This window comes from Panulirus ornatus, chromosome 55 (genome assembly GCF_036320965.1).
Source record: "Panulirus ornatus isolate Po-2019 chromosome 55, ASM3632096v1, whole genome shotgun sequence".
NCBI lineage: Eukaryota > Metazoa > Arthropoda > Malacostraca > Decapoda > Palinuridae > Panulirus > Panulirus ornatus.
This window is the reverse complement of record NC_092278.1, coordinates 22,159,281-22,171,064: the sequence shown is the minus strand read 5'-3', so window position 1 is coordinate 22,171,064 and position 11,784 is coordinate 22,159,281. Positions and strand designations below refer to the sequence as shown.

Here is an 11,784-nt window from a genome sequence, read left to right as displayed (position 1 = left end):
ATTGTTGTTCTAGGTTAGAAATGGTAAAAACTAGAATAGGTTAAAATTTCAGCTTGAGCACATTATGAAGTAAATTCTATATATAGAATTCATACATACCAATGGTCTTCCTACACTTAGTTGAAATGATTTAGACCAAGGGGAAATATAACCACTCTTGAAAAATATTGACATGAGGACTCATGTCCCAAACATAAGGCCGCTTATTCGCAGTAAATCCAACAATCCCTAGAAACATTTTTCTAGAGTCCACAGGTAATATGAGAGGGGGGGGGAGGATTAAACCATACTTATACACATTTATATTACGTCATACAAACAAGTGGTTTTTATGTCATGATACTTTCCCGGTGGGAATATGTCTATTCATGTCATGATACTTCCCAGTGGAAGCGATTCTTGTCAGTTTCCCCAGTGGGAGTGCTTGTCATTTGATGTTACTTTCCCCATGAGAGTATTTCTTGTCATGTCATTTTCCTAGTGGGAGTGGTTATGTTAATTCCCCTGTGGGTGTGGTTCCTGTCATGTTACCTGTGGATGTGCGTCATGTTAATTCCCCTGTGGGTGTGGTTCTTGTCATGTTAATTCCCGTGGGTGTGGTTCTTGTCATGTTAATTCCCCTGTGGGTATGGTTCTTATGTTAAATCCCTTGTGGGTGTGGTTCTTGTCATGTTATGTTACTTACCCAGTAGGAGTGGTTCTTGTCAAGTCATGGTACTACCCCAGTAGGTGTGGTTCTTGTCATGTTAAATCCCCTGTGGGTGTGGTTCTTATCATGTCATGTTCCTTCCCCAGTAGGAGTGGTTCTTGTCAAGTCATGGTACTACCTCAGTGGGTGTTGTTCTTGTAATGCCATGTACTCCCCACTGGGAGTCACAGCGGGATACTTGTTTGCGTTTTGGGATCAACAATGACCACATGGTTGCAGTTGCAGGTGAACGCTAGTGTCTCTAATTATAAGGCATTAACTTATCCTTATCAAACGACGGGAGGGCAAATATCTATGCCACGTACACTATTCTACTGATAAAATGCATGATAAAGGTGTAATTTTTCAGTTAAGCCTACGAATAGGAAAACATTGATATCTGAGTAAAAAATTTCTGATAAGTTGGTAGTCCTGGGGAACATGGCGTTAGTTGGTCGTTATATGTCGAGGCTTGCTGCCAATTATCGTCTCTTTTCACTTGTTCAGAGGAGCTTTGACCCTTGGAATCCGTATATGGTAAGACTCTGTCGTCTGTAGTAACTCAGGTCTCCGTGTTATGCAAATATCAATCATGTTGTAAGTCGATTGCAACGTGAGAAGAGAAGGTAGGCCGAAGACGTTGCCGAACAATTAGAATGCTCTGAATTATATTTCTCGATAAGAACTGCATATCAAGTATGATCATTCCGACAGATAGATTTTATGGTATATAATGTACAGGAGCAATTATTTTTTCTTCTCTGTTGACAGGAAACCATGGTTAGCATAGGACGGATGCATAATTTTCATTACTGATTTCAGCAGTTAGACACAGACACAGGATGTGGTATTCCTCTATAGGGACAATACCTGACACTGGTGGAGAGGCCACACCGTTGGCTGACATGGTTGGGGAGACCAGGTTATGCTGACACTGTTGGTGAGACTGACAGTGGCTGACACTCATGGAGAGACTCGCTTATGTTGACACTGTTGGTGAGACTAACATTGGCTGACACTGGTGGGGGAAGGCCTACAGTGGCTGACAGTGGTAGAAAAGCCAACATAACATTTGAAATAAATATTTTCAGGCAAGAATTATTATGAAAATCAGTGTTCACTTGAATATGTACTGAATTTGAATTATCAGTAGTCAGTTCTTCAGTCCAGAAAGGGATTTTTTTGTACACCTGTAGCCCTACACCTCAAGCTTTCTTTACTAATATGTAACATTTTGATTTTTAACACATATATATTCACTCTATCTTCAGAGCTTTTTTTTTATTCACTTTTTGTCTTCATGGTGTGCCCTCTAAATTTCTGTGATCAATATCCAGCTTGTTAGATCCTTGTTGAATTTACTTTATTGCAAGTGATTTTGTAAAAATTTAGGGATGTTAGAATTTTTCCATTAAAAATCACTGGTGCCTCTGGCAAGTGCTTATGAGTCTCTTGGATAACCCATCCTCCCGCTGCATAAAATAGAACATGAAAATGTTAAGGGTTAAAGATATATCATTTTAGTGTATAACTTAAGTATATGAATAGTATCGTTACTGTAATTTTGAATGATATGGGACAGGCAGGTGTCTTGCCTCTGAACCCACAGTATTTTTCCAGTAGAATATCGAAAATCATTTCTGAAATTTATAAAATTCCAAAATTCATGGTCCAGCACATTCAAGATTGTTGTTTATTTTAAAGTGTTAGTTTACAGTGTATTAATTTGTTAATCCTTTATAAGATATTTTATAATTAGGAAAGAGTGGCTAAAAATTCTTTATTACTTTCCAAAAGAAGAATCAGAGGAAGGAACCATGTGAAGATTTTTTTTCTCAAAGGCTCACTCAATTGTTTTTGATGCTACCTCACTATTGTGGGAAATAGCAAACACGCATGAATAAAAGAGGAGAGTATACTTTCGTATGGTGTACTTTATTACAAACAATTAACATGCCAAATGTGTTGAGTATATAAAGCACTGTAAGGATGAAATGTATTTAGAACAGTCTTTGGCTCATATGGTAAATATAACTAAATTCTGTAAAGATTTAAAATCTGCACATGATATTTTTTTATTCATCCTGTACCATATTTGCTACATCTGAGAAAACTCATATATTCGTAAGCTTAAACTGTTCTTCTTCTTCAGTGAATATGAAAAAGGAATGAAGATAGTCAATTAATTTTATCCTTTTATCTCATCCAAATATGAAGTTCATATGGATGCTCGGTGAGAGAAATTTAAGCGTCCATACCTTTTTTGTACAGTACATTTAACTGTTTGTGGTGTTTAGTAGATCTGTTTTTAGAAAAGCAATAATTTTTTTTTGATAATCCTTGTGATTTCAGAAAAAGCGACCATTTAGTGATGAAGTTAGAAATGCACATTCAGCAGAAACAGCCTCAAAGCTCAAGCCAACCATCTTTGACAAAATTATAGACCGCTCCATCCCAGCAGATATTGTTTATGAAGATAACAAGTGCTTAGCCTTCCGTGATGTATCTCCACAAGCCCCTACTCATATTCTCTTGATCCCTAAACGACGGATCCCAATGCTAAGTGATGCTACAGAGCAGGATACTGAGGTGAGCAATCGATAACTTTCTGTTTTTTGCACTTCCGCTACTTGTGTGAGACTTGAAAGCTTTTCACATTTAGTGAGTTACTTTGTTATAGATTTTGAATAAAGTCATTAGTACTTGCATAGATTAAAAGATAATCATGGTGGATATTTGCTGCTTTATATCAGAACTGTATAATGACTTGCTTCTCATATTTATTTACATATGATTGTATGCTTACTTAACTGTGGGACTAAGAATTTGTTTAGTAATCTTTGAATGATGAAAAATTAGAAAGAGATGTTTATGTTGGTGCACTGGATAATGAAGTCTCTGTTCTTGAACATTGAAGGAAGTCTGCATTTGTGTTTGGATGTGTGACTGATGTGAATGTGTTGCATTGATTTGGACTTTTAGTGGTTTTGTGGATGTTTTAGTAGTTTTGTTATAATGATAATGTAGGGAGATGGTTAGATATTTTCTTGTTACTCTGTGGTAAACACCTTGATTTGGTGACAAAACACGAATTTCATGTGGTAACGGCTCTTCTAAGGTAATTAAAAGAAACCCAGTTATAGATGGGCTAGCAGAAACATGACATAGTGTTGACTTTGATGTTTTTTTTTGTATGTTTGTTCCTATCTGTACTTGTCATTCATGTTGCTGTAAAGTCACTCAGATTGCTATAGATAGACATTTTTATTTGATAGTAATATGCAAGCTGCATTAAGGTTTTCTCTTTATTTTCTTGAGGTTTAAATGAGTACAGTACTGCATACTGTGTTTATGCTTAAGTTTTGTCGAATATTGTAAGCATCTTTCAGTGAAGAATATGCCAGACATGATGTAGATACCCAGATTAAGTAAGGTAATATCTTGTTTTTTTTTGCAAATGTTACACATATGATAATATGAACAGCTTAACTGCATTTTTATGGTTGATTAGCTGGAATCTTGATTTGTTTACCACTTGACATGGAATATTTATCACCCTGTTTTATGTTGGTCTTGTGACTTAGCATTGTAGACATTTATAAATGAGACTGTTTTGGATTATTGGAAATGAACATGAAAAGCTTTAATCTACTATTTGATTAATATACCTGTAAGTCAACTGCGATATTGTCATCAAAATTTTAATTTTTTTTTATTACTGTTTCTCTTTGCAGCTTTTAGGACACTTACTAATCACTGTCAGCAAAATTGCAGCTCAGGAAAATTTAGATAATGGCTTCCGAATGGGTAAGGATGCTTCAGTTTGTAGCAAGTTTTGTAAAATTCCAAACTAGGAGTGTTAGTCATGAATATAGGAATGAAATATTTTTAACTTTGAATGTTATGTATTTGATTTGTTTATATTGTTGGGTAAGACTGTTGCACTAATTTATTATAAAAGTTGCTCTGCACATTAGTCAAGCTTTGATGATGGTGTGTTGAACTTTTGTCCTTAGAGTGTAAAAAGTTGAGTCTGCAAAAGGGTTATGATTTTGTACAATATACTCTTTTTTGAAGTTGGAAGACAGCCCTTTTGTATTGGTATAAGTACATTACTAATGATTATACTTTCATATGTATCTTTTATGTTTGTCACCAATAAATCTCTATTAATTTTTTACCTTTGGAATTAAATCTGTACTGTACTAGCTATTGTTTAACTCAACATTATGCTTTCATTGGTGGAGCTTTAAAATTTCTTGGGTATTTCTGTAGGTCATATTTACTGTTATGAATACTTTTGTCTTACAAGTGTTAATCCATTTCTTTTATAGTTATAAACACTGGTCGTGATGGAGCCCAGTCTGTTTACCACCTCCATATTCATATTCTTGGAGGTCGTCAGATGACATGGCCTCCAGGGTAACAGAACAATGATAAGAATGGAAGAAATGGAAGACTGACCATCAAATGATATGGCTATCAGGGTAACTGGCATAAATGGGCTACTGTATCTTCTTATTCTTCCTATGCTTTACCACATTTAACTTTTCATTAAATATACTTAAAATCTTAAGTTCTTACATAGGTTATTGACATGATAATGTGCTGGCATTGTATCATGTTTATTACACATGTATGAATATATATGAATATATTAGTAAATTTTGTTTCTCTCGCCTTCTGTATATATTCATTGAAATACTTTTGTTGTATTATCCTTAATCATAGTACTTTCATGTTTTAGAATATACCAGTGGTTTCATAAGTTTTTCAGGTAAGAGGCCCTGGATTTCAGATAATGACTTGTTTAGGAGATTGTATGCAAATCATAAAGAAAAGGTGTGTTATTTAGAGCATTTTATTTACAGTAAGCTAAGGTGCATTAAACAAATTTTCTATTTTCTAATGTTTTATCTTTCCCATAAAATTCTGAACATAACTGATGGAACGATTGTTCAAACTGGTGAAACAAACTTAGTACTGGTTTATAGTAAAACCTGTTACTTTAATCAGAAAATCTTTATAAAGAGAGAAGGAAGGTAGTATAGTCTGGAAACTCAGATCATGGAGAACCCAAGTCAGGAATGCAAAGAATCTCACAATTCAATAGAATATTCATACATGAATTAGAAGTCCTATTTTAGCCAAGTAAGAACAGTGGCAAATGTATAGTAAAGACACAAATGATGACATGAAGAAGCCTAAAACCAAAAGTTGTTGAAAACTTGCACTGTATTCCCAACAGAAGTTACAGCATTTTAAGATCTCTAGACCTTTACACTTTTATTTTGAATAATCTTAATGTAGTTTCTGATTTGATGCAGAGTACTGTAAATGTACATACACATATCTTAAACATGCATGTATCCTAAATATTTATTATTCATAATTATCTGCACAGATGAAAATTTCTGTCCTGTGATCTGTAGCACATAGTACTACCTATTCTGATTCTCTATATATTGTTTTCTTCATGCACTTTGTATTACCAGCATAATTTATTGTTTGAACATGAAATGAAATCTTTGTCTATATTGCCATTACTCCATTCCCAATTTACTGGGCTGGATCAGATACTAGCAGCCTCAACATCACTCAGTCATGCTCTAAACTCAATTTCAGTGTGATGAAGTAAGACATAGACTTCCTCACTTGTGAAAGTGCTTCTCACTTTTTCACTTTACACTAAGTTGATTTGTCAAGTAAGACCAACATACACAAAATGGTTCCACTGCATCTAATCCTCAATCACTTCTTTAATATCTTCATCGAAAATGCCCTCAACCCTAATAAGAACATACTACACGTGTCCATAGCTTCCACTTTTTTCTTTCCTTTATGTACTTTATACTGTAGTGTTGCATATTTTCTTGATTAACCTGTCTGCAATACAGTCTGCATAGCCTTATTTGCATGCAAGATTTTTATCTATGGGCCTTCCTAGACTCTACCTTACAGCAAACCACCTTCTCGCACCCCCAATTTTCATTATGTGTCCTAATTCCAGCTATACTATGCAAGTTCCCCATCTCTAATGTTTTTTCTTTAACCTACCCTGGTTTATATATGATTTCCACTTTTATAATCCCAAGTATTACCATCATATTGCTTGAAGCTCTACCAACCTTTTTCTCAATAAGATGTTTGTGTGACAAGGATCTGACTTTTTTCCCATGGCTTTTCCCTACTGTGCATCCTTCCTTCTTGATGTACTTAGGCTGCTGTAACTGGCAGAGGATAACTTTCTATACTTGGTAAAGGCCTAATAAATTACAGAATCAGGAACATAAATGTATACCAACATCTGCTCAGATAAGTAAACACGTCACCTGGAAACAATTGGGCGAGACTGAATGCCTGTATCATTGTTACTTCAATAATTCTGAATCCTTCTTTAGGGGCATACCATTGCTTATTCAATTCATTCATTAGTTTCAGAGAGCAAAGATTTGCCAATCCAGTGCTGATGAATATCCCTGTCACATGTAGTGTTTTATCTCCACCTTGTTGCTATTCATCACCCACCAATAGCAATCCATCCACTCCAACTGTAGCGATCTATACCCTTGAACTGAAGTGCTCCAACCTTTTTAACTGATATGATTTATCACCATCCAACAGTGACCTATTCTCTCCAACTTTAGTGATCTATCTCTAACTGTAGTGGTCCATCTCCTCCAACTGAAGGGATCCATCCCCTCCAGCTATAGTGATCCATCCTCTTGAAATGGCTCTTCTGTACATAATTTATTCCATGTCTCAAAAGAACTCACAACACCCCATCTTTAGTTAACTACTGTAAGGTCAATGCATATTTTTTGATATACTTGAGTAGGTCAAGGCTTTCTTGTCATGATACTCTACTATACAGTGGAAATTCTTGTACCAATAGAATATATATATAATATATATATATATATATATATATATATATATATATATATATATATATATATATATATGTATGTATATATTTCCTTTTGGTTTTAGTTTAAGCTATTGATGTTTGACCTTAATCCCAGTATGAATCAGCAATCGCTAGGTCTTTGACCTTGATCAGAGTGTGAATCAGTCATTGCTCAATGTAGATTAATTTTATTTCTACCGATTTTTTGGAAAAAGAAACTCCTTAATTGCCAGATATAAGGCCAAATGTTTCCACATGACCATGGAATCAAACTCATACCTGATATGTATTAATACAACGTATCTTCTAACATGATGGTAATATCAAAACATATTTAAGTACATTAGGTAATGCTTCGGGATGTACTTAAATTTTAATAGTTACTCCTTTAATAATACAGCTTTCTATGAAAATTAATATTTGAGAAAATGGTTGTAATTTTAAGCGACTCTCCGTGGGTGTGTATTCTTTAAAGGCTTACTTCTCCTGCGTGGAAAATACTTTAGAAATATCTCACTGCTTCAGTGATGTAGAAGAAGCGTTGTGAAATAAATAACCTATTATTGAAAGGTGCAGAATTTATCAAATTTTTGTCATTGCATACCAAAGTCAAGGTCAAGTCGACGCATTCGGACAGTGTACTCTGATAAACGTAAACAAAAGATGATTCATAGGAAGATCTCCGTAATATTCAGTAATTTGGCGTTCACGTGATTCCTTGTCATAGTGTCTCATCCTCAGAAAACATCATAATACCTTAGTTACCCACGTGAGAAGGTAAGCTGGGTGTTTTAGAAGTGAATTAATCGAGAATAGAGTATGTTGTAATATGGTGTCAGAAGTGTCAGATGATGGTGGTAGTAGTTGACACCCATATCCGGGGGTGGACTGGCCTCTATGTTTATCTTATAAGACGCCATGGTCACCTAGTAATTGCTAGTTATCATAGTGTTGCATCTCATGGCTTGGCATCATCCTCACATACCCAATAGTCTCCTTAAAAGTTGCTGTTCCTTACAGTTTGATTTGATGTAGGGCTAGGAATACTATACGCTTATGTATGAAAGCTTTTACTGTTTCTTTAGCGTGTATCTCCTCTCGGTGAATTGTTTGTTTCATTTCGTCGAAGCTATCGCCCTAAATTTAGCTTCTATTAATGATCGCCCAAATATGTAAACATTTCCTCAGACTGTATATGAAGCACAAAGGGTAAAAGTACAGTTAGGCTCTGCACTACTGTTGTCTTTAGATATTGAGGTATTATATTCCACAGTGCTAGAGCAGTATCTGGAGAATGCAAAAAACAGTTTTGGAGACGTGTATTTAAGCTATATATTTCCTTGAATGAAATTGAATAAGGTAACATTCCCGTCATATGTGATGATCGAAATAAAAAGTGAGGTTCATTAATGGTAATATGTAGAAAATCAAAAGAACTGATGAAAACCTCACCTGACCTTCCCAGCAGTCAGGATTCATCTTAGCATTCAGTATGTTAAGTGAAATACACCAGTCAGCAACCATGATTGAGTTCCATACAAATGGTGCCAGATGTCTGCAAATAGACAACATTATGAACAGTTGTGCAGACCCCAACAGCAGATAGATATTATGTTGCTATATTTCAATTACAGTATGACTTCAACTACTGGGTGTGGTTTTTTTTTACATGTGTAAAATTAGATTTACGTCAGTTAACCCCTCATTTTTCCTGATGTACATTATCCCCTGTGTGGCCACATTGCATACTGGCATGTTTAAAGAATAGAATATGAGTTTATGAGAATGATTTGCAGATTTTTCGTATTCTTTGATACTGAATAAGATGAAGGTGGTGAGCATAGTGAAGATTAGGGTAAATGTTGATTTTGGTACTGAAGAAGTATGCGAAACACGTAACAGACATCAGCATAATCAATAAAGATCTCATTTGACCTTCCCTAGCAACCAGTATGTAACAGACATCAGCATAATCAATAAAGATCTCATTTGACCTTCCCTAGCAACCAGTATGTACCTTAGATTTAATAAGATTTGAAAACTAATGGAATCTCATGATTACTACCTGCAAGCTGGGATTGTGTTTGGTTATATTCCTATTGACACAGTGCCCAATAATGGCCTGTAATGGTGATTGTATTATTAATGTACTTTTCAAGTAATATCAAAATTAAGATAACTCAGCTGTTAGAGGAGGCTTGGAGAGGTAATATATGGATTCTGTAGATTTTTGACAAAGGGATTCATCTTTTGTATTGATTAACCTCACAGTTTCCGTGATTTTGATAACTTTTACCGTTACCACCTTATCTAATATTGTAGAATGAAAGATACTGTACTAGTAATGCTGCAAATCATGTTACTCTTATCTTATTCTACTTTTTAAGCATTATACTACCAATGCAATCAGAATCACTCACCAATATTTAAGTCTGTCAGTGCCACATGATGATTAAAGCACTAGTTTACTGTATGTTTAAACATATAAGCGTTCATAACTGAAGGATTAAACAAAGAAACATCATCTCTAAGCTGTCACTTTGGAATATGATATAGGAATTCCTGTATGGGGATAATATATATCAGTATTCAGATAAGTGAGAAGCTACTTTAGAAGAAAGTGTAACGCTGATTACTGTGTTACAAAGTTTATCAGTTGTTATTTTTATCATATTAAAAAGAAAATATTTTGCTTTTCAGTGTACAGAAAAAAATAATTCAGATTATCTTCAAGTCATTAATTTGGCTGTTCAAAAATATGATTTTGCAGTATGATATTGAAATGAATGAAAACTAAAGTGATACCATTAATTTTTTGCATTACCTTCCAACAGAAGATTTCTGTAGAAATTTGACATCAAAAATTTATAAGCCTGTTCATACCAGTATGGTTGTCTCAAAGTTTATGAGATGACTTGCTGGGCTTTTGATGGTTTTCTATCCATGAACTGCATTTCTACAATTTTTGCTCAAAATTTTCCTTTATCATTTAGACGTTTTATTGCATACTAGGTATATACATAATGTCACAAGACTTGTAAACCAAATATAGATAACTGTAGTAATGAAAAAAAACAAAAATTTTATTGAAAAATTCTTGACAAAATCTTCCAGGTTAATGAAGTTTCTTTATTTTTTACGTTGTCTTGTACTTTTATAGATGATCCTGTAGTTGTTTAAAGACTTATATCAATCCAGCTTCTGTCTTTAGCTCCATTTCTCTTTTATGTTGGGTTGATCAAGTGAATGCACATTATGAATTCACTTACACTCATACTTAACTTACAGCCAGTCTGCCAAAGTGATCATAGGACTGTACACCAATATTAGTGCCTGTTAATCTATGGTTTCTCTTGATATATGAAGTAAGGAAATTTTCCATTTACACTCCAAACTTTGCATGCAGAATATCTCCATTGCTCACAGTAAATAATAACGTTTCAAATATTCATATTTCAAATATTATACTTCCACATTTCTCTTCATCTAAAGTAGCTCTAGCTTTAGTAATGTCACTATTTCATCTTTATTCATCTGTCCATCTTTTTCTCAGAATATATCATTTTATATATTCAACTGTAGTGACGTGTATCATATATTTATCATCCTGTTGTTAACAAAATTGAATGAAAACAATTTTGGATGTAGGATTCTTAGCGAAGATAATGACAGTAATAATAATGAACAAAAATAAATTTTGTCACAGAATTTACTTCATAATTAGTTCATTGATGACATTTCATGATTATCATCCCTTGATCTATATATATTTTCACCTACACTTATTACCACTGAAACCTTTCTCATACACTCATACTCTCAATCTTCCAGTTTTCAGCTTTACATACACATTCACATTAAAATCACTTGTCTATTCTGTGCATCATAGCAGATCACACTCATTTATACTAACACTGGTTTTTCGTATATTTCTCCATACTCTATTACTATATGATTTCACACACAGTCATTTGTGTATTACCACAAGTTACAGTCATGTACATTCTCAGTTAGTCTCCATACATTGCCAGACACTTTCAGGTATATAAACTAATATCCCATCACATACACACATGTACTCGTCCCTCACTCTATTTGTCCACCATATAATTAACTGCTGTTTATTTGGTTTCTGATGTATATATATATATATATATGTATTGTTGATATGTATATAGAATAATGT

The 11,784-nt window shown here is 34.2% G+C and overlaps 2 protein-coding genes across 2 annotated transcripts in view; both read left to right on the top strand.

Moving 5' to 3' along the window:
* The first annotated feature begins 1,089 nt into the window (after window positions 1–1,089).
* On the top strand, window positions 1,090–5,592 carry LOC139765546 (uncharacterized HIT-like protein Synpcc7942_1390). The gene is made up of 4 exons (XM_071693080.1): window positions 1,090–1,225; window positions 3,041–3,277; window positions 4,423–4,495; window positions 5,023–5,592. Exons 1-4 carry the CDS (start codon window positions 1,130–1,132, stop codon window positions 5,112–5,114), a joined length of 498 nt encoding a protein of 165 aa, XP_071549181.1. The 5' UTR covers window positions 1,090–1,129; the 3' UTR covers window positions 5,115–5,592.
* A 2,628-nt stretch (window positions 5,593–8,220) lies between these two features.
* The window catches only part of Hr96 (Nuclear hormone receptor HR96), a 45,483-nt gene continuing 41,919 nt past the window's right edge, over window positions 8,221–11,784 (top strand). Inside the window, exon 1 of the mRNA XM_071693075.1 lies at window positions 8,221–8,375. The gene's annotated coding sequence lies outside the window, so the exon portion shown is untranslated. The remainder of the gene's footprint in view (window positions 8,376–11,784) is intronic.